Source organism: Halichoerus grypus, chromosome 15, assembly GCF_964656455.1.
Source record: "Halichoerus grypus chromosome 15, mHalGry1.hap1.1, whole genome shotgun sequence".
Lineage (NCBI taxonomy): Eukaryota > Metazoa > Chordata > Mammalia > Carnivora > Phocidae > Halichoerus > Halichoerus grypus.
In genome coordinates, this window is record NC_135726.1 from 6,562,109 (window position 1) to 6,584,561 (window position 22,453).

At 51.0% G+C, this 22,453-nt stretch overlaps 1 protein-coding gene across 5 annotated transcripts in view; it reads right to left on the reverse strand.

Annotated features, from left to right (window-relative positions):
- The window catches only part of PLCG2 (phospholipase C gamma 2), a 172,260-nt gene that overhangs the window by 140,056 nt on the left and 9,751 nt on the right, over window positions 1–22,453 (reverse strand). The window contains exons 3-9 of one of the 5 annotated variants that reach the window (XM_078063827.1): window positions 20,494–21,118; window positions 19,685–19,806; window positions 17,731–17,882; window positions 16,996–17,064; window positions 15,224–15,400; window positions 12,258–12,357; window positions 11,744–11,908 (exon numbers count right to left, since the gene is read on the reverse strand). In XM_078063827.1, the coding sequence (XP_077919953.1) occupies window positions 11,744–11,908; window positions 12,258–12,302 (210 nt within the window). In that variant the 5' untranslated portion in view covers window positions 12,303–12,357; window positions 15,224–15,400; window positions 16,996–17,064; ... (1 more) ...; window positions 19,685–19,806; window positions 20,494–21,118. Of the gene's footprint in view, window positions 1–785; window positions 869–11,743; window positions 11,909–12,257; window positions 12,358–15,223; window positions 15,401–16,995; window positions 17,065–17,730; window positions 17,883–19,684; window positions 19,807–20,493; window positions 21,119–22,453 lie in introns of those variants that run through there. The other 4 variants (XM_078063829.1, XM_078063828.1, XM_078063830.1 and 1 more) reach the window with 4 other exon arrangements.

A 22,453-nucleotide genomic window follows, 5' to 3' on the forward strand; every position in this document is an offset into this window, starting at 1 on the left:
ATTAACAAGGCCACCTGTTGCCTCGTGCCACGTCACCCCCCCTCAACCCACCAGACTCTTTCAGTCTGGCTTAAGATCAGGGTGCTAGAAGAGCCCCTCCCCGTTCTCCACCAGAATCCAGGCGCCAGCCCTTGTCTAAAGGAGACAGTTTTCCCTCAAATTCTTCCGCTATGCGGGGGGAGGAAGGGGAATGACCTCGCTGGGATTCCAAACCATAACCAGGAAAACGCACAGACGGACACATATAATTATGCATACAACTGTGGGGTGGGAACCGGACTCCGACTCCCCCGAACTCTCCCCGTCTCTCCGGGCTGAGGGCTGCCCCTTCCGTGGTATCGCTCCGCCACCCACCACCCGCAGCCACCTGTGATACAGGGAAGTGCCGGGGGCCTGCCTGGCCGCCCGCAGTCAGCGAGCCCTGAGCACAGACGCGGCCGGGAAGCACCGCCAGACCCCACGCGGAACCCCGCGGCCACGGGAGCCTTGAACGCCAACGCCAGCGCGACCCTCCCGGGTTCCCACTGAAATCCCGGGCCGTCCGCGGGCACGGATCGCCGAGGTGGCGCCGTTCCCGGTGAGGAAGTGACCGGCGGCCAGGCCCCGACCCCCGCCTCCACCGCCCGGCCCCGGGCACAGCGGGCGGGGGCCCCCGACGGCGCGCCCCGCTCCTGCCGGCGCCCGCTGCGCCCCGGCGCCGTCCCCCGCTCCGGGCGCGGGTCCTCCGCGCCCCCTCCCCCCGCCCCGGGCGCCCGCGCGCATTCCCGCCCCGCCGGGCCACTCACCTGGCCGTGCCCCCGCCGCGGGTCCCGGCTCCGGGCACTCCCTGCGGCGCGCGCCCTCCAACGCGGGCGCTGCTACTTCTGCTTCGGCCGCGGCCGCGCGCCACGTGACTCGCGGGGGCCGCCCCCCGCGCCCCGGCCCGCCCCCCGCGGCCCCGAGGCCGCCCCGCCCCGCCCGCCGCGCCGCGCACCCCGGCACCTCGTCCGCGCCCGGGACCCCGCCTCCGCGGCCAGGGGAGGAAACTGAGGCCGCGGGCGGGGGCGCGAGCTGCCCGAGGCCCCCGGCGAGGGAGAGCGAGGAGTTGCGGGCGCCGGCGTGGCGTTGGTGGAGGCCTACTCCGTCCAGGTGCTGTAGGTACGCTGAACTAGCTCATCCTCACCTGGAGGTGGCTGCTCACCGGGCGGACTTTCAAATCGTCAGCGAGGCTGCGCGGGTGTCCCCCCACCGCTCACTACCTTGGGCAAACCGCTGCAGTACGCCCAGCCTCGGTGTCCCCGTCCGCCGGGCGGGATCAGACAGCGCTGGCCCCGAAAGTTTGTTGTAAGGGAGGGAGAACTGGGAACTGATCTCCCGGTTTCCCAGTAAGATGTTTTTTAATGGCTCCCTTGGTGAACTTCTAAGCACTTGGAGGAGATAGTCAAATGCCGACTTACGGTACTTAGTTGACGGCTCTTTTCCATTCTTGTGTTTCACGAAACCATGTTATTTAAACTTTTCGTGTGCACCTTTGACACGTGTCCTCGTGGTGATTCAAGCCAGCGTGAGGGTCCCCTACAGAGCCCTCAGAGCACATCAGCGCTACTCCGAAATTGAGTTACAGCATTTTTTGATCCTGGGAATGTTGCTCCGACTGAAAATGTTCTATGTGAAGCCCCAGGACGCATTCGCCAACTTCAGAAATCCACAGATTCATTTCTTTCCCTGCCCCATCTCAGGAGTGTACCAGTGACCGTTCACCACGGACCACTTACTGCCCTGTTTTCTATAGAGATCTTTGAGAGGCTTCTTACAACGTCAGCCACTTGGAATCATGGGGCCAATTTCCAAGAAATAGTGGCTAACTCTAGGTTAAATTTCTTTGCCTTTTTTTTTTTTAAGAATTCCCAACTTAATATTTATTTAATATTTAATTAATATTTATTTCCATCAATCTACCTCTTACACCATGTGCATGGTACCTTGGTGCAACCATGTATGTGTACGATTTATTGTTCCAAAATCTGCTTGTATAGGGAAGCATGTTGAATCTCTTGCTGACAAAATGAGACTGTGTGCAATCAGAAGTTTTGGAGACCACTACTGGAAGCCTTGGCTCTTAACCTCTGTCCAAACAGATGCTAATTCTGGCTGGAGTTTTCTCTGGTCCCTGGGGGTCAAGCAAGAAAAGAAGAACATGTAGTCCATGCTTCAATTCGAAGAACTCCCTTTTAACCTGCGATTGTAAGCCTACAACATCTTGGCAACTAAAATACCTGCATGAGATGATGATTACAGTACATGGCAGTTTGCTTCTTCATATTTTTTCATTGCTTTTCTTCTCTGCCTCATTGTTTATCTTCAGGTGAATAGCTAAAGGCATCCGGTGCAATGAATGGGAATCTCTGGGGCTCCTCATCTCTTTTTCTTAAACTTCAGCTTGTTTGTTCAAAATAATTGGGACATTAGCCCCTCCCCACCCCGCCTCCTTCTGGGAGGACTCAAATACAAAATGACATTTCTTTTCCAAAGCACAGTGGGAAGGGGGAGAAGACACCGTGTCAAAAAAAAAAGAAAGAAGGAAGGAAAAAGAAAAGTACCCGTCATGGGGAGGACTTGCAGATTGTTAAGTCAATGGGCGGTGGAGGCAGGATTTGAACCCAGGTCTGTCTGGTGCCAGCACCCATGGACTCACAGCCCCATTGCCCATCCAAAACATCAATAAGAGGCAGTCAGGCAGGGAGAAGTGAATTTGTAACCACTCCACACAGATTCACAAATGGGTCAGGAAGTGACCTCAAAGGGTGGAGGGAACTTTCTTTTCCTTTTCATATAAAAAGAAAGAAGGGGGGGGCGGATAACCTGAAAGAAACTTGTCTTTTCATCAGCATTGCCTCAACTTTTTATCCTGTGTTTCCTTGCCGGTCCTCAGTATGTACATATTGTTTTTTTTCCCCATAACCCTCTTCCATTGGCTAGCCCCCATGGCGCACTGGACCATTAGGCCTTCAGTGTTTCTGTTTCCCTCTCTGCCAAATGGGCAGAATAACCGTATCTGCCCTCCCCCCCCACCCCCGGGCGATGGCGAGGATTAAATGCGACAAGCGAAAACAGGCATCCTTCTTCAACCGTCAGAGCTGACTGTTTTTAATGTTGTCATTGGAAAGAAGAACCCTGCGGTGTAGCAGGAAAGTGGGGACTTGAAGAACAGGGAGACCTGGGTTCAAGCCACTTCCTTAGCTGTGTGACCTTATGCTGGTCAGTCACCCTCTCTGAACCTCCAGTTTCCCCATCATTCCGTCCTCTGGGCTGTCCAGAATAGGCAAATCTATAGAGACAGAAAGTAGATGAGTGCTCGCCTAGGACTGAGGGCATGCAGGTACTGGGAGGTGATGACTACGGGGTACAAGGTTTCCCTTTGGAGTGAAGAGAAAGTTCTAAAATTGTGAAGATGGTCAAACAGTGCTGCGAAGATACCCAAAGCTATTGAACTGTACGTTTTAGAAGGGCGAATTGTGTATATATGACATATCTCAATAAAGCTGTTTAAAAAAAAATACCTACCTTAGAAAGTTGTTTAAAGAATTCAAGGTAGTGGGTAACACAGAGCTGAGCACAACACAGCTTTCAATAAGTAACAGCCTCTCATTATAATAATCATTGTTACAGGGTGGGCCTTCCAAACCTGGGCCCCTTTCTCCCCAGGCCCCAGTGAAGCCCCCTCCCCCTGCCCCAGGGAGCCTTCTGGCCTACCCCTCCACCCCCAGAGCCAAAAATGAGCAGAAAACCCCTGACAGCCTTTGCATTTGGTTTCCTTTCCTGACATTGTTCAGAGACGTGCATGTCCCCTGGGGACAAGCCCAGTCCCAGCAGCTGGCTGGCAGGCCTCTGTGAGCCGGCTTCCAGACCTTGTCAGGGTTAGGCCAGGCCTAGCAGTTGGGGGCGGGGGGCGGGGGCAGAAACCTCTGCTATTTTCTTTCTCGGCTTTATTGAAGTATAATTTTTATACAAAAATCTGCACACAATTAACATCTACAAGTTGATAAGCTTGGATGTATGCACATACCTGTGTTACCATGACCACAATCAAGGTAACAAACATATCCATCCCCTCCAAATGTTTCCTTGCGTCCCTGTGTCATTGTAATTGCCTTTTGTGTTATATTGTGTATGCGTGTGTGGCAAGAATCCTGAACAGGATATCCGCCCTCAACACATTTTTAGATGTGCAATACATTATTGTCAACTGTAGACACAATGTTGTAGAGCAGAGCTCTAGAATTTACTCACCTTGTGTGACAGAGACTTTATAACCATTGAACACCACCCCACCCCCCACCCCCTCCGCCCAGCTCCTGGCAACTATCATTCTCTTCTCTGCATCTAGAAGTTTGAGTCCTTTAGATGTCTCACCGGAGACGAGTCATGCACCGGCTGTCCTTCTCTGACTGGCCCACCTGGCTTAGCATTCTGTCCTCCAAGTCCATCCACGTTGCGGCAAGTGGTAGGATTTCCTTCTTTTTAAAGACTGAATAATACCGTCGTAGGTACATATGACATTTTCTTTATCCACGCATCTCTCGGTGGACGTTTAGATTGTTTCTGCCTCTTGGCTATCGTGAATAATGCTGCCATGAGTATGGGAATGCGACCCTCTTCACCACCCTGTCTTCAGGTTTTGGGGATGCATATACCAGAAGTGGGATTGCTGGATCACGTGGTGGTTCTGGTGTTCATTTTGTGAGGAACCTCCTTGCTGTTTCCACAGCGGCTGCACCAGTTTGCAATCCCACCGACAGTGCACGAGGGGTCCCCACTCTCCCCACCCTCGCCAACGCCCGTTACCTTTTTTTTAAATGCCAGCCACTCTAACAAGTGGGAGGGGGCTATCTCGTTTTGGTTTTGATTTGCATTTCCCTGGTGATGAGTGATGTGGGGTCTCTTTACACATACTTTCGTTGGCCTTCCGTATGTCTTCTTTGGAGAGATGTCAGTTCAAGTCCTCTGCCCACTTTGAAATCTGGTTGTTTTGCTGCTATTGAGTTGTAGGAGTCAGCTGTCTAAACTGAGGCTGGTGGGAAGAGCCTCTGGTCCTACGGTTTTTCTTTGGGCTTCTCAAGCCTCGGGTTGCTGCTGGGGCTCATGTATTCATTCGACAAACACTTGCTGAGTGCCTTCCAGGAGCCAGGCACTGTTGGGCTCCAGGAAGGCAGCAGGAATCATCAAAGTCCCGTTCCAGGAGCGCACATTATAGATGGGGAGCTGGGGTTGGGGGGTGCTCCAGAGTGAGACCGAGCAATTTCGAGCCCAGTTCCGCCCCTCGCTGTCTGCATGGCTCTGCACAGAGCTGCCAGCCTCAGTGAGGTTCAGTTTCCTCATCAGTATTAGGGTTGCTGTGGAGGAGCGAGTCAGCTGATGCGTGTCCAAGTCCTGGGCACTGTTCCTGATTAAGTGGGACCTCAGCACTGACAAGGCAGTCATCGCTTTGTCGTGGACACACGACGCACCGTCCCCGCTGTGCTTGGCTGCAGCCGCGGCTTCCCCAGGCCCTCGGCCTCGTGCAAATTCAGGAGAGACAGTTAAAACCGGAGCTCCTGTGGAGGGGCAGCTGAGAATGCACGACGTGGAGACAGAGAGGCCTGGGTGGGAAGCCCACCTCTGCCACGTCCCTACCCTGTGTCCCCAGGGAAGTGACTTAGTCTCTCTGGGTCTCTTTCCTGAGCTGCACGGCTGAGGACCTCTAACGGCTGCAGCCTGAGTCTGGATTGTTCAGCTTCCACAAAAAGGCCGTCTTTAGGCGGGCACAGAGCAATCAGAAGTTCAAGGACATCAAGAGGATGAAGATTCCTTCCATATCTGCCACTCCTGGCAGCCAGACCAGAAAGGGGGAAAACAAGAAAGAAGAAAACTCCCAGCAAAGCCCGCAGCACACTTTCTCTCCCATATCATTGATCGGGATTGGGTCCCAAGCCCATTCGGCCTCAGCTATTGCTCAAGGAATGGGATCCCACATCTGGCTGGATGCAGGAAGCCATGTGGGGCCTCCCGAGGTGTGGAGCAAAACAGGGTCACTGTTGGTGGGGGCATGCGGGACAGTGTCATGTGGGCAGCCCATGGGGTCCTGCAGGTATCACAAAGCTCCATGAGGCAACCAGAGAAAGGTCATCCGACGACGGAGATTCCCTTTCGTTCCCTCCAGAGGCCAGCAAGCCTCCAACCCGGTTCTTGCTCATTCAACAAACACCGCGCCCTTACTTGACACCAGACCCGGTGGGTTAGTGTTGGGGGGCTGCATACAAAATACTGTATAGTGGATGGCTTAAGCCAACAGAAGTGTATTCTCCCACAGTTCTGGAGGCCCGAAGTCTGAAGTCCAAGTGTGGGCAGGGGCGTGCCCCCTGGAGGCTCTGGGGGACAACGCTGTCCGTGCCTCTGTCTTAGGGGCCGGCGGCTGCTGGCCATCTCGGGCATTCCTTGATCTGGGGCTGCATCCCTCCCACCTCTGCTCCATCTTCAGTGATGTTCTTCCCTGTGTCTGGGTCTCGATTCTCTCTCTCCTTTCTCTGGTGAGGACACCAGTCACTGGATATAAGGTGGGCTCTAAATTTAGGATGATCTCATATTGAGATCCTTAATTACATCTGCAAAGACCTTATTTCCAACGAAGGTCAGATTCACAGGTAGGGGCACCTGGGTGGCAAAGTCGGTTAAGCGTCCGACTCTTGATTTCGGCTCAGGTCACGATCTCAGGATGGTGGGATCGAGCCCCATGTGGGGCTTGCGCTCTGCACAGAATCTGCTTGAGATTCTCTCTCTCTCTCCCTTTGTCCCTTCCCCCCTTCTTTCTCTCTCTCAGATAAATAAATTAACCTTAAAAAAAAAAAAAAGCATTCACAGGTATAGGGGGTTAGGACTTAGATCTTTTGGGTGGGTCATGATTCAACCCACTAACCCTGTATTAGGTAAATAGGGCAGTCCACTCAGCACTCAAGGGAGAGATAGCAGGAAGAGACATTTACTACCAAGGAATGGTAAGAGTTGGGTTAGAGGGATGAACCAAGGGGCTGGGAAGACTTCTCAGAGGAGGTAACCTCAGAACTCTGTCTTGAGGGATGCACAAGAGGTTTCCAAGAGCACCAGAGAGAGAGAGAGAAGCTTTGTCATAAACCAGGCTTGTTGGTCAAAGTTGATCAACGCCCTTAAAGTCAGAATAGTGGTTCTCTTTGCCTGGGAGGGGGCAGAAGGAAGGGTTTTGGGGGCTGTGATATTCTCCCTTTTGATCCTGTAGTTACAAGCGGCGGTCACTTGATAAAAATGAGCCTTACACTTATAATTTGTGCAACTTTATGCATATCTCAATAAAAAATAAATATTTTTAAAAGTCTGCTCGATACATTAACAGGTCGTCTCTGACTTGTTCTGCTTTCAGTGTTTTTTAAATATTCTTCACTGAGTACATCTTAGTTATATTAGGAAACTAAACTGTTTGAAAATCAAGGCCGGGAGCGCCTGGGTGGCTCAGTCAGTTAAGCGTCTGCCTTCAGCTCAGGTCATGATCCCAGGGTCCTGGGATCGAGCCCCGCATCGGGCTCCCTGCTTGGCAGAAAACCTGCTTCTCCCTCTCCCACTCCCCCTGCTTGTGTTCCCCCTCTCTCTGTGTCTCTCTCTGTCAAATAAATAAATAAAGTCTTAAAAAAAAAAAATTGGTCACACACCTGTTAAAATGGCTAACTAAACTAAAGATAACTGACAATACCCAGTGTTGGAGAATGTGGGGAGCAGCTGCTGAGAACCCCAAAGGGTGCAGCCTCCTCAGGAAACAGTTGGGCAGTTTCTTAAAAAGGCGCATGTACACTGATCATAGGACCCAGCAATCCCACATCTAGGTATGGACCCAAGAGAAATGGAAACCTGTGTCCATTCATAAGCCTGTCTGCCGGTGTCCGTAGCAGGTTTATTCATACTTGCTGAAAATAGGAAACGACCCCAATGCCTTTCAACTCGTGAAAAGATAAACAAACGTGCACGCACCGAAATGGCCCGCATCGATCACAGGGAAAAAACTAACAGCCACAACACCAAGGGTGAAGCTCAAAGGCGTTATGCTAAGTGAGAGAGACCAGAATCAAGACGTTACAATGGTGAGATTCCACTGATGTGACATTCTGGAAGAGGCAAAACCAGAGGCAGAAAATAGATCACTGGTTGCCAGAGGCAGGGGGGTTGACTACAAAAGGAATGGGGGGGTGATGGAATTGTTTTATAATTGATTGTAGTGAGATTACACAACTATATGAATTTGCCAAAACTCATATACTGTATACCCAAAAGGGTCAATTTTACTGAGCGTAAATCGTATTTTACTTAAAAAAAATTATAATACTACAGATGATAAGACTGGGGGGGGGGGGTTTGAGGGAAAAGGAGCCATTAATGCAGGTTTGGGAGAAGAGGGTCAGGAAGGCTTCCAGAAAGCAGTGAGTCTCTCTCTGAAGCCAGTGGCAGGCGAGAGCTGTCAGCTGAGTGGGGACAGGAGGAGAGAGAACGGGTGGCAGACAGAGCAGCACGGATGATGGATGACGGATGACGCGCTCTGGGCAGGGTGTAGTTCTGCTGGAGCGAAGGGTGTACATGCCCCGAAGGAAGGCCGGGCTTGACTCACACCCGGCCTGCTGAGCCTCACTAAGCCATCTGGACATTACCTGGGGGCAATGGGGAGCCACCGAAGGTGTTAGAACAGAAGAGTGATCTGGAGGATTTCTGGCTTGGAAAATCCACTGGGGACAGTGGGTTGAGGGAGCCAGGCTGAAGGCAGGAAGACTGGCCAAGACGTTCTTTCCTCCATGGTTGTGCCTTCTTGGCTCAGACATTCTGTGGCTCAGACGTTAACCAAACACCTGCCGTGCGCCAGGCACTGTTACAGGAGCTGGGGACGGACCAAAAATCCCTGTGGCTCTTACATTCTAATGGGGAAGACAGACCATAAACAAGGAAACAGATTACCAAGGTCATCCCAGAGGGCAGTGAGTGCTGTGATAGAGCAGATGGGTATAATGGGGGAAGTGAGAGGGAATTTAGATAAGGCAGTCACAACGGCCTCTCAGAAAAGGTGCCATCTGAGCATGACCTGAGGAAGAGGAGGAGCCCTAAGTGAGGATCTGGAGAAGGAACTTCTCAGGCAAGTGCAAAGGCCCCGGGGGTGGGGGGGCCTGATCGCTTTGGGGGGGCACACAGTGGATGCAGAATCCCTAAAAGCCATGAAGTGGGGCGCAGGGGTCTCCCTTCTAGCAGGAGATGGACAGAGCCTTCCCCTATGAGTGGCTGCCTTTCATGCCCCTGCCCCACATCCTCCATATTTTGGGGGGAATGATAGTTTATGGCCCCAAGTGTGGAGAGAACAGCCCGAATCCAGAAGGGCGGTTTTCCTCCCGGTTCTAAAGGTCACAGCTGTTGCCACTATAAACAGTGCCCGTGTTGACAGAATCACAGCAGCTCCGGAGACAGGGAGACTGAGGACACACCTGGAAAGGCCAATCTGGATTTTTCAAACTTAAAAAATAAAAAATAAAAAAAGGCCCGAGCAAGCAAACATACTTGTGTCTGGTGACTCATCTGTTGCTGAATCCTCCCTGTCACCAAAGCTGGCCCTGGCCGGCTCTCTCCCTGTGTGTCACCTCCCTCAGCCACACAGCAGTGTCCACAGGGGACATCTTTCAGTGACTGAACCTTGGTAACAGGTCTGAACTGGGCTGCCCACCCAGCGGTAACTGCCAGGGGTGAGGATGAGACCCCCACAGGACCCCACATCCCTGGGTAATAATCGATGGTGGCTAAACGGCCTTCTGAGGAGAGGGAGTCCATTCAAAAGCCAGCTGCGGGAGACTGTATTTTCCAAAGACACCCCTACCCGCCCATACCATCTACTCTTCTACAATGTGATGTGGACGTTCCTCCGTTGAACCTGGCCAGGCTTTGTAACTTTGTGTAATTGCTCCATAGAATGCTTCAGAAGGGATGATGCATGACAGCTTCTGCCTGGCTCAGGACATATGCCCTAGGAGCCCCAAGAGGACTCAAGAAGACCAGCGCCCCCAAAGCCACCATGTTGGAGAGACCGCATGGGCACTGCGCAGAGACAGAGAGAGTCCCCGGGAGCCCCCGCTACTCCAGGCCCCCCTCTGGTCCCAGCACAGGTACCAGACACAAGAGTGAAGAGGTCTTTGAGATGACCACAACCCAAGTCAGCAGCTGCCCCCAGCGGTATGGGAGACCCTGAGCCGGAACTGCCCACCACTCCCTAATTCCTGACCCTTAGACACCATGATTGATAATCGATGTGTATTGTGGTTTTAAGCCAGTAAGTTTTGGAGTAATTCATTGCACAGCAATAGATCATGGATACGAGGAGTTTGCTTTGTCAAGTGGGCTTGTAGGTTTGGGGCAGAGCAGAATTGCCCAGGGCACCAGAAGACAGGAAGGGCTCTGCCGTCTGGAGTTCTCCCTCTTTGCCCTCTCCCTCAGCCTCTTCTTCCTCCTCTCCTCTAACTAAAATCTGAACAAGTATTTGAAATGTCCATTTGAAGGGACACTGTATGAAGCCCCTGACCTGTCCTCTCGCTCTTCCCTCTACCTGACAAATTCTGTTTCACCCTATAGGGCTCAGCTCATTGTGTTATAGGGAAGGACAAGACAAATTCTACACACATATTATTTAAACTAACAGTTAAGAATTGCTTTAAAAAGGTAATAGAGATGGGGCGCCTGGGTGGCTTAGTCAGTTAAGCGTCCGACTCTTGATTTTGGCTCAGGTCGTGATCTCAGGGTTGTGAGATCGAGCCCTGCGTCGGGCTCCACGCTCGGTGGGGAGGCTGTTTGAGATTCTCTCCCTCTTCCTGTCCCTCCCCCTCTGCTCTTCACCTCCCCCGCCCTCACCCCCACCCCCACTCATGCGCACATGCTCTCTCTCTAAAATAGACAGATAATTTTTAAAAATAAATAAAGAATAAAAAGATAATAGTGACACATACATACATTTGCCATTACTCTCAAACACATTAAAACTAAGATGTATGAATGATTGGAAAGAAACACAGATCGATAAGATGTGATAAAACAAACACAGAAGAGGATCCTAGGTTGCAGGATGCTTGCTGTCCAATTTGTTAAACTTTGCTGTGTGTTCTAAAACATTCATAATAAAATGTTGGGGAACTAAAAAGAGCAAACAACTACCTAGCAAATACAATGCTCTGGTCCTAAACCTCACAGGCTGATAAATCGTTCAGTCCTTAGCCCAGCCTCGGAGGGAGGTTTGATTATTACCCCCATTTTATTAAAGAGGAAGCTGGGCATGCAGAAGTTCCAAACACGCCTAAGGTAAGGAGGCAGGAAAGGGACAGAAGTGAGAGTGACGCTCGCTAGTCAGCCCCAGCACAGAACACGCTCCGTGATGACGACATACCACCTCTCACTCGTGCCACGCCTTCATAATCGGAGGAATTATAATTGTATAATTAAAACACGCTTATATTAAACAAAGTCTTATGCCATTCTTTGGGGCTGCACAGGGAAACCTGCCCTCCTATGTCTGGGGCCTCCCCACTTACGAGGCTACACCTTAGGGGAAGTCAGAGTCTTGCTTTCCCAGGCTCCCTGGCAGCTAGGGTGCAGACAGTCCCCGTCTGCCCCGTCCGGCAGGTGCACCAGCACCAGGCTTGTGTTCAGAAGCTGGCGACCGGAGAAGCGGAGGGCAGAGGGCATCTACCTGGCAAAGGCAGTGTCGTGGACCCCGGTGTCCCAAAGCAGCAGGACCAGAGGCTCCCGTGTCTGAGCCCAGCAGAATCAGCTGTGCTATCTCCACTGGACCACCTGGTGCGGGGTTTTGCTTTGCTTCAGGCGGCGTAGATTCCAGACTTGGATCTCTGCCCTTCTGGAAAATATACAAGCCACCCAACATCCTTCAGTAAATTCCTGGTTTTGGCCAACACTGGAAGGGTTCCCGCTCTACCTCCTACAACTGCTGGATACGTTGTATCTTCAGGGTGATTCCCAAAGGTAAAAAGAAAATTGTGTTGACTTAAAAGACTGGAAAGAAGCTGTTGACAAGGGCTGAGTAGAAAGGATAATATCTTACCATTTAAGGGGAGATTGATGTGGATATGTATATGTGTATGAACTAGCTCCGAAAAATCACCAGGACAGTGCTAACAGGGGCTATGGCTCCCCCTAGCAAGGAGTCTGGGTGGCTGGGGCCAAGGGCAGGAAACTTAACATTAAACCTTTAGAACTCCGGTGGCGCCTGGCTGGCTCAGTCTGTGGAGCATGTGACTCTTGATCTCAGGGTCATGAGTTCAAGTCCCATGTCTGGTGTAAAGCTCACTTAAAAAAAAAAAAAGTCATTAGTCCCTAATACTCAAAGCCGATTTTAGAATTCTGTATTTGTGCAAATATTACCCGTCAAAAAATAAATATGTAATTGAATTGATTAAAAGGACAAAAAAAGGAAATATGATTAATTATGAATCATGATCTCTGGGTGGTTATTTTTCCACCTCTTTATACATTTCTGCATTTTTCAAATACCTCAGTAAACATCTTAATAATCAGGGAAAAAAAGGTACAGTGGAAAAGAACTGAAGCCCACAGAATGGGGCAGGATAGTTGAAAATCATGTATCTGATAAGAGACTTGTATCTTGTATCTAGAATATAAAGGAATCTTATGACGCAAGAAGACACATAAACCGTTAAAAACGGGCAAAAAATCCAAATAGACATTTTTGTCCAAAGAAGATATACAAACAGCCAATAAAATACATGAAAAGATGCTCAACATCATTAGCCATCTGGGAAATGCAAAATGAAATCACATGAGATACCGCTTCACACACACCAGGGTGGCAAAAATAGAAAAGACAATAATAGGGGCGCCAGGCTGGCTCAGTCAGTAGAACTCTGGATCTCAGGGTCTTGAGTTAGAGCCCCATATTGGGGGTAGGTCTTACTTAAAAAAAATAAAAGGCAATCACAAGTGTTGACAAGGATGAGGGGAAAATCAGAACCTTCACACACTGCTGGTGGGAATGTAAAATGGGGCAGCTGCTTTGGAAAACAGTATGGCAGTTCCTCAAAAGGTTAACCATAGGGTTATGATATGACTCAGCAATTCTACTCCCAGGTGTAGACCCAAGACAGCTGGAGACACACGTCCACACAAAAACTTGAACGTGAACGTTAATATCAGCGTTACTCATAATAGCCAACTGGTGGAAACACAAGGCAGATGTCCACCCTCTGATGGGTGGATAAACAAAATGTGGCCTGCCCATCCAATGGAATATATTTAGCAACAAAAAGGAATGAAGGACTGACACCCACTACAATGTGGATGAACCTTGAAAACATCATGCGAAGAAGCCAGTCACAAAAGAACACACAATATATGATCCCATTTACCTGAAACGTCCAGAAAAAGCAAATCTACAGAGACAGTAAGTGTGTGATTTTAGGTGGTTGGAGAAAAGGGGAAATGGGGAACAAATGTTTAAGGGCCGGGGGTTTCTGTTTGAGGTGATAAAAACATTCTAAAATTGATTGTGGTGATGGTTTCCCAGCTCTGTGAATACACTAAAAACCATTGAATGGTATACTTTAAGTGAGAGAATGGTATAGTATGTGAATTGTATCTCAATAAAGTTGTTTAAAAATGTTAAAAAAAAAAAAAAAGAACTGGAGGGAAATGTTCAACAATGGCTTTCTTCTCTGAGGCTTCCTCTTTTCTGTTGGTTTTGGGGTATATGTGTGTTGTTTCCAGGGCCTGGCACAAACTGGATCCCAGCAAATGTTTATTGATTGAATGGATGGACAGACGACGAAAGGATGGCTAGATGGATGGATGAATGGTGGTCACCGGCCTCCAAAATGGCCCCCAATGAGGCTCATCTCCTGGGATTTATGCCCCTGTGTTCCCTCCTCCAACACTAAACAAGGGTTGACTCTGGCTGACAGAATTCTGTGGAAGAGACAATGTCTGATGTGTGAGGCTAGGATGTAAAAGGCATTGCAGCTTCTGCGTTGGTCCCTTGGGCTGCTCTCTTAGGAGGAAGCCAGCCACCATGCTGGGAGGACACTCAAACAGCCCACTGGAAAGGCTTATGTGGAGGGGGACTGAGGCCTCTCACCAATAGCCAGCACTAACTAGCCAGACGTTCCTGAATTCCTTACTCTCAGAAACCATGATAATGAATTATTGTTGTTTAAACCATGAAGTTTTGGGGCCAGGGAGCAACAGATTACTAAGGGAGATTTATAACAGGATGGATAGATGGACGGATGGATCAATGGATGGATCAATGGATGGATGGGTAGATGGGTGGATGGATGGGTGGGTGGGTGGATGGATGGGTGGTGGGTGGGTGGGTGGGTAGATGGATAGATGGAAGGAAGGAAGGAAAGTAGGAAGAAAGACGGATGGAATTTTCAATTTGGGTCTCTCCTAGAGCTTTCTTTTTTCTTTAACACACCCAAAAGTAAAGGAGACGCAACTACTCCAACATGATTCTCTTTTCATAACTCTCCATCTGAGCAGGGTTTCAGGCCCAGCAAACATCCATGCACAAAAGATGCGAGGTCACTACACTTCCTACCACATTTCCTCTCCCTCGCCCAAAGTAGCAGCAAGTGGAAACAACTGGGATCTCTTATATTACTTCAGAAAACATGTGTAGGGGACTGGTATGTCTGTTCCAGGCCTGGGCTCCAGGTCCCAGGGTTCCCAAGACAGATCAGACTTGGAACAAACTGCCAAGGAAGCAAGATAAGGTGGTGGGGTCACTGAAAGAGCGACGCTCTGCAGTGTAGACACATCTGGATCAAAGTACAGCTCCCTCGCTTGGGCAACTCAACCTCTCTGTGCTCCCATTCTTCCTCTATAAAACAGAGCCGGTGACACCCTTCTAGTGACGTCTGTGACTCTTCAACACCAATATTAACAAGAGGCTCGGGGCGCCTGGGTGGCTTAGTTGTTAAGCATCTGCCTTCGGCTCAGGTCATGGTCCCAGGGTCCTAGGATCGAGCCCCGCATCGGGCTCCCTGCTCCGCGGGAAGTCTGCTTCTCCCTCTCCCACTCCCCCTGCTTGTGTTCCCTCTCTCGCTGTGTCTCTCTCTGTCAAATGAATAAATAAAATCTTTAAAAACAAAAAACAAAAAACAAAAGGCTCACATGGGACCTGGGACCTAGGAATTACCTTGCTTCTTTCCCCTACTCAGCCCTCTGCTTGTCCTCCCCGGCCCGTGACGGTGTATGGCAGGGTCCTCTGCACAGGCTCTGGGGTCGGAAGACCTGGACTGGGCTCCAGGCTCGGCTCTTTCGCTGTGTGACCTTGAGCAAGACACTTAACCTCTCTGTACCACAGTCTCTTCACCTGTAAAATGGGGATAATAGGAGCTGCGTTATAAATTTGTTGAGAGGATTCAAGGAGGTAATCTTACAAATCCCTGGCACAGAATCAGTACCCCACGACTGCTGGCAATAATAATAGAGACCAGCAGCAAATTACTACTGTCCCATTAAGCTCTGTCTGAAGAGCAGGTGGGACAATGGCAAGTCATCCAATCGGCCCTCCAAGGGAAATGCTGCACATCGACCAGGCCTCCCCGATGGGCTTGGCAATCCTGCTCTTTATACTGATGGGCGAGTGATGGCTCCACCACATGGCTTTAGCACCAACCTCTGAAATCCCACTGGGTTTCAGGCCCAGCAAACATCCATGCACAAAAGATGCGAGGACAAGCCCATCTTTCCTCCCAGGAAATGCCGTCACCTTCCCTGGTCTCCCTGGAAACATACTGTATCGACTGGCCCAGAGTCAGGGCATGGAACCGAGGAGGGTGGGGCATGACTACACTCATAGCTGGGGTCACCAGGGGAATGATGGTCTTTGGATGAACTTTGTAGAACATTCTTTACCCAATGGCATAGTGCTCTGGAGAAGAGCACAGTTTTAGCGTCCCTAAGGGGTGTTCTCCCAGCTTCTGCAGGGATGGCTTTCGGGAGCTGAGAGCAGGTACTTCAGTGAAAGATATAGGCGGGGGCTTGTCTCCTACTGAGAGCCACCCCTCTGCTCCGCTGGGCAGCACTTTCCTGCTTGCCAAGGCTGCCCACGTGTTTTATCTCATCTGACCCCCGATCCCGGTAGAAGGGCAAGGGTGGATCTCCAGCTTCACTTTACAGATCAGGAAACAGAGACTCAGAGAGGCCAGGCAGTTTGCCTAAGAACACACATCTGGTTCTTCCCCTTTCTACCTTTCCCTCACTTTGTGCTATTGCTGGGACGAAGACCTTCCTGGAGCTCACTGCTTCTCATGTAGGCTGGGAGAGTCAGCTTGACTCCCAGGGCAGAATGCCAACCTTGTACTATGTGGGACATGGTAGGTGTTCAATAAATACTTTTAAAAACCCTGTCCTCCCTGAGGCACCTGGGTGGCTCAGCTGGTAAAGTGTCCGGCTCTTGATTTTGGCTCAAGTCATGGGCTCAGGTCACGGTCTCAGAGTTTTGAGGCCGAGCCCTGCATCAGGCTCCACACTCGGCATGGAGTCTGCTCGAGATTCTCTGCCTCTCCCTCTCCCCCCTGCGCTCATGCTCTCTCCCTCTGTCAAACAAACAAAAAAATAAAATCTTTAGAACAAAACAAAAAACCACTGTCCTCCCTTTTAATATAATCATTATTTTTTAAAAACAAAAAATAATGGTAACTATTTTTTTAATGACTATAATGTGCCAGGCATTTTCTACATGTTATTCTACTTAATCTTCGTGGCATATTTTATTTAATGCCCCAGAACAGATATTAGTGCCCCTTTGGGGATGTCTGCAAATATCGAAGACAGGCCTGGATTTGACAATGCTAAGGAGAAGCGTCAGGAGTAGCGGTGCCCATTAGTAAGCTCTGCCAGAGGGCCATGCAGAAAGTCCTTCACTAAAGCCGACTTCAGTGAAACTGAGTGCTGACTCCTTACCAGGTTCTGGATGTTGATAAACTGTGAAGAGAAGTGCACTGCTTTGTGAATTTCCAAATCACCTACCACCTGGTATGAGGAAAGGAACAGAGAAGACAAAATAGGAAAGGAAGAGAATGGGAAGGGGTATGGGGTGTGGGGCAGCCCGGAAGCTCCTCTGTCCCCTCCTGTCACAGGTAGAGGTGGCAAAAACTAGAAGTCAACCTAGTTGACTAGGGTCAACCTCCAGGCGTGGTCTCTAAGGACCAAAGTCCTCGCCCGCCAGGTCTTGCCTTGACCTTCCTCCTGGCATCACCCAGGGCCAGCAGAAGCAGCTCCCCCCGCCCCGGGTGGGGATGTGCTGGGGACCCAGACCAGGCAAGCTGGCCAGGCCACACCCGCACACCAGCTGGGCCTCCACCAGAGGTGGGACTGTCCTGGCCCCAGCCATGGAGTCCTGGCTGCTGGCCCAGGGACGCGGGTAATCTCATCTCCACCGCCACCCGTCACTAACCGGAACCCTCCAGCTGACTCTCCTCGCGATCAAAGTGCCAAACCACCGCTCCTTTCATCACAGTCCAGAGCGCCTCTTCCCCGTCCCTGTAATCATGCCTGTGGGCCATCTTCAGGGACCCTCCCAGCTCTCCTCACCCCTCCCAAAACTCAGGGCCCAGACTGGACTCAGCCATGGAGAATGGCATGATCAAGGTCAAAGGAAAGAAGAAAGGGCTCCTCTTTGCCCGTGCCCGTGCCCACCTGTCAGCCAGTGCCCTTGGTTTCCCCTCTGGTCCAGGCTCAGGTTCTCCCAGAGTTAGTCTGAGGCATTACTTCCTGATTTGTGTTTTCAAGAGGTTAAGCCATGGGCAGGGAAAGAGAAACTCCTTCATTGAAGAGAGAGTCCCAGGGACCTGGGAAAGAAGTCAGAGTCTTGGGGTGGGAACAGGGCCAGCTCCAAAGGGATGCTCCATGGAGGGACCAGGCTGGGGTGGGGCCACGGCAGCAGTGAGATCGCAGGATCAGATCCCTGGAAGAACACAGAGCTAACAGGTCCTAGAGCTTCCGGGGTACCAGGCACCGTTCTAAGTACATACTCCCCATACCACCACAGCCCCACAAGGCAGCTACTGCTCTCATCCCACAGTAGAGCTGAGACACTGAAGCGCAGAGGCTAAGTGACTCGCCCAAGGTCACCCCACTGGGAGGTGGCAGAACCGGGATTTGAACCCACAATGTCCAGCTCCTGATTTCATATCTCCCTGTCCACAGTGTGGCCAGAGGGGCTTCCCCAACGCCTGTGTCCTAACTTGAAACCCCAAGACTTTGGGCAGTTCCTCAAAAAGTCGAACATAATTACCATGTGATCTAGAAACTCCACTTCTAGGTATGCACCCCATCGAATTGAAAGCAGGGACTCAGACAGATATTTGCACACCCGTGCTGTAGCCGCATTATTACAACAGCCAGGATGTGGAAGCAAGCCAAGTGTCCCCCGATGGTGAAGTGGATAAGCAAAATGTGGTCTCAACATATAATGAAGTATTCAAACGTAAAAAGGATGGAAATTCTGACCCATGCTCCAACATGCAGGAACCTTGAGGACATTATTCTAATTGAAATAAACCAGTCACAAAGAGGCCAGTCCTGTAGGATTCCACATAGAAGTGTTACAGAGGGCGGTCAGATGGGGCTGCAGGGGCTGGGGGCGGGGGGCGGTGGTGGTTTGTGTTTAACGAGGACAGGCTTTCAGTCTGGGAAGATGAGAAAGTTCTGGAGGTGGATGGTTGCACAACATCGTGAATGTCCCTAATGTCCCAGAACTGTACCCTTAATCGTTAAAGACGGTTCATTCTATGTTATGCATATGTTATCACAATAAAACAAACCACGACCCAGCGCTCTGGCACAACACTGGGCTGGGCAGAGCCCCACAGTGACTGACATTGATGTTTTACCAACCAGGCCAGATGGGCTGGGGGGCGACAGGCTACAGAGGACAGGTGACGTTCCTTGCCAACCTGAGCTTGAGGGCTGTACCTGCTACGGGTGGGAAGCCAGGGACTGCTGGGAGAGGCAGGGGTGGGGAACAGAGCAGGGTAGCTGTGACTGGCCTCCTCTGCAGGGGCTGCGGGGAGAGGGGAGCACCCCAGACCCGCTGCAGGCGGTCTAAACCCTTGTGGTGTACCAGGCTCTCTGCTTGGCACGTACGTACAGCACCGCATTCATTGCTGCAACCTTTGGAAGGGTTATTTATGCCCTCTGCATGGATGGGGAAACTGAGGCCCAAGAAGAAAAGCAACCTGGGTTGCCTGGGTGGCTCAGTCGTTGGGCGTCTGCCTTCGGCTCGGGTCATGGTCCCGGGGTCCTGGGGTCGAGCCCCGCATCGGGCTCCCTGCTCCGCGGGAAGCCTGCTTCTCCCTCTCCCACTCCCCCTGCTTGTGTTCCTGCTCTCACTGTGTCTCTCTCTGTCAAATGAATAAAATCTTAAAAAAAAAAAAAAAGAAGAAGAAGAAGAAGAAGAAGAAGAAGAAGAAGAAGAAGAAAAGCAACTGGCCAAGCCCACCAGCTGACCGGCAGCAGAGCCGGGCCTGGCACCCACAGTTCTCAATGCCCATCTTCTTCCCAGGCCACAGCTCCTCTGCCCACAGGGGGCACTCATGGTTGAGGTGCCCAGGGCTAGGCTGGGGCTTCTACCCAGGGCCAGGGTCCTCACCTCCCTGGGCATCCTGAGGGGGCTGGCTGTCCGGGCAGGAGTCCTGAACTTGGGCCACATCCTCCATGGAAGTTGCTGGAAGCAGATTCAGCCCCAGTGGAGCCCAAATGGAGGGGGGGCAGCTGCAAGGGGCAGTGTTTTCAGTCCGGCGGAGGGAGAGCTCAGGGAGCCCACTCACCGCCCTCCCCCTCTGCTCCCGGGGACTCAGGGGAGGACCTGGGGGCAGAGAGGGGATGGAAGTCCAGCCGGGCCAGCCCTTCCTGGAGAGACTCAGAGGCCTCCTTGGCCACTGCCGGGATGGCTGTCATTAGTACCGACACAGCTGCCTCTGCCCCAGGGAAGAGAGGAAGTGGTCAGAAGCAGCGAGAGAGAACCTTCAAAGAGGACGTGTCCCAACTCCTACCACCCCCTCCTGTCGCAGGAAAAGGGGCCACCACTGAGCTGGGCCTGTACTTCTGGAAACCTCCCACCCGGGGAAGTCGGGGGAAGACAGAACCTGCTTTAACCCCACAGTGACCTCCTGAAAACACTCTAGAATTCTGAGGGCCTCCAGGGGATCCCCCTGGGATGGAGCAGATATGGGAAAGGATGTGAAAGTAACTGGTTTTCCTTCCTTCTGTTTTGGGTTTCCCAACAGGTCTACAGCTGGGGAATAGGGGAGCCCAGTCTGGGGTTTTCTGACCATGAGCTCAGAGCTCATGAAAAATGGAGGAGCAGGGCACGGCGGTGAAGATTGTGCCTCGGGAGCTGTGGGTTCAAATCCTGCCTCTGCTGCTTCTTAGCTCTGTGGTCAGGGTCAGGTTGCTCACCTTCTCTGGGCCCTGGTGTCCTCCTCGGGAATGTGGAGACAACCAAGTCCTTGGAAGACTGGTGAGAGCTCAGTGAGGCGTGAGACGTCGAGCGCTAAAGGCAAGGCCTGCTGTGCAGACGAGTTTGATAAATGGCAGCTCCTCTGATGTCAGGGACATCTCTGAGGCGCTGGGGCCCACGGCGGGCTGGCAGCAGGTGGAGGCTGGGCCCAGGGCACACCCAGAGAAAACCAGCCATGCAGCTACCACAAATGGAGAGAGAATCAGAAAAATCTTAAGGACAAAATGGGTTTGATGATGGGTTGTTCCCCATCTCTCCAGAGGTCCAGTCTGAACCCTCTTCATTGCAGAGTCTAACCCTCAAACACCTCCAGGGAAGGAGGAACCACCACCACCACAGCATGAAGGGTCCGGGACACCATCTCAGGAGCCGAGCCAGAACTCTGCTGCCTTGCCCCACATGCAGATGTCATTTTATCTGTCCGCTGCCACCACCGTCTTGAGTCTAGCTCTGAGTATCAGAGGCCACTCTAGCCTTACGGTACAATAGCTGTTTGCAGATCTCCTGTTCCGTCATCAAGAAGCAGTCAGCAGGGCTGGGACCTGAGCGAGGTGAACGAGGCGCCTAGGGTGGGAGCCTGAGAGTGAGTGCCTCCTGAAGCTTTTCCTTTTAGGGTGTCCCCGGGGCCCCTCACTCACCTCACCCTCTCCAGACCCTGGCAACCAATCTCTGGTTCCCATTCCTCCCTCTTTCAAAGGGTACAGCCACCTCCACTTCCAAACTATCCACCAAGAACCAAACAGGACGCTTTATGAGAAGGTCCTGGAAATGAAAGAAAGGAAGAGAGGCTCCTCTATTTCTCAGAGCCCTTCATGTCACGGGATAACTCACTCCATTAAGACTGAGACCATCCTCTGCTTCAAGTTCAGCAAACTCTCTTCCAAAATCCCGCCCCCACCCCCCAAAGGAAGCATTGGAAATATAAATAGAAACTCTTAGAGACATGGTGCCAGAAGTTTACACCCATTTTGTTTGACAAAAGACCGAGGGACAGTAATATTTTAGCAATTCACATGAGAGGAAACACAATTGGCCAACTTAAAAAAAAAAAAAGAAAGAAGATAGTCAACCTCACTAGTCCTCAAAGAAATGAAAATGAAATGCTCTTTATATTTGAATCAAATAATTTGCTTATTTAACAATATACTACGGACATCTCTTTCTAGGTCAGCAAATCCAGCAAACGTCATTGTCTTTGGGTTGTTTACAGTTCTGTGTCTTTGTTTCTCTTACAAGCAGTGCATTTTTCCATATGTACTTCTGAACACTTGGGGGAGAATATTCACAGAAAAAAAAACTATTTTCCATTGTAAATGCTGGACCACATTATCAAAACATATATGTATATTTTAAAATTTGACAGAAATGTCAAATTGCCCTCCAAATACTTTACTGTTTGACTTGATAACAATATCCCTCTATTACTTTTTTTTTTTTTAATTAAAAAAGGCGCTTTGTTTAAGATTTGTTTAAGATGACAGAGATGGTAAAAAGCAACCCAGATGGGCTCAGGGAAGAGGCTCTTTGGCTGAGTTAGTTCTTGGTCCCCCAAATAAACCCCCAAACCAGTTGCGCATGAACATGTAAATCAAACCCATGCTTTGGGTGCCCAGCGTTGACTTCTGTTTCCTGCCTGGAGAGCCCCATGTAAAAGCAAGGGCGGGAAGGCAGCTGGGCTGAGCTTCAGTGAGCACCCAGAGCCTGGAAGTCAACCCCACCCTTACGCTCCCACCCTGGGCCCTCCCCTGCCATATCCGACCCTCGGAGCTTGGAGAGGTCACCTCTAGGAGGGAAGGAGCCAGGCTGGGTCACCGGGAAGGTCGCAGTTTCCATCTCAGCTCCAGTAGTGTCTCATTTCACATGTCTGACTTCAGACAAGTTGCTAAGACTCTCTGATCC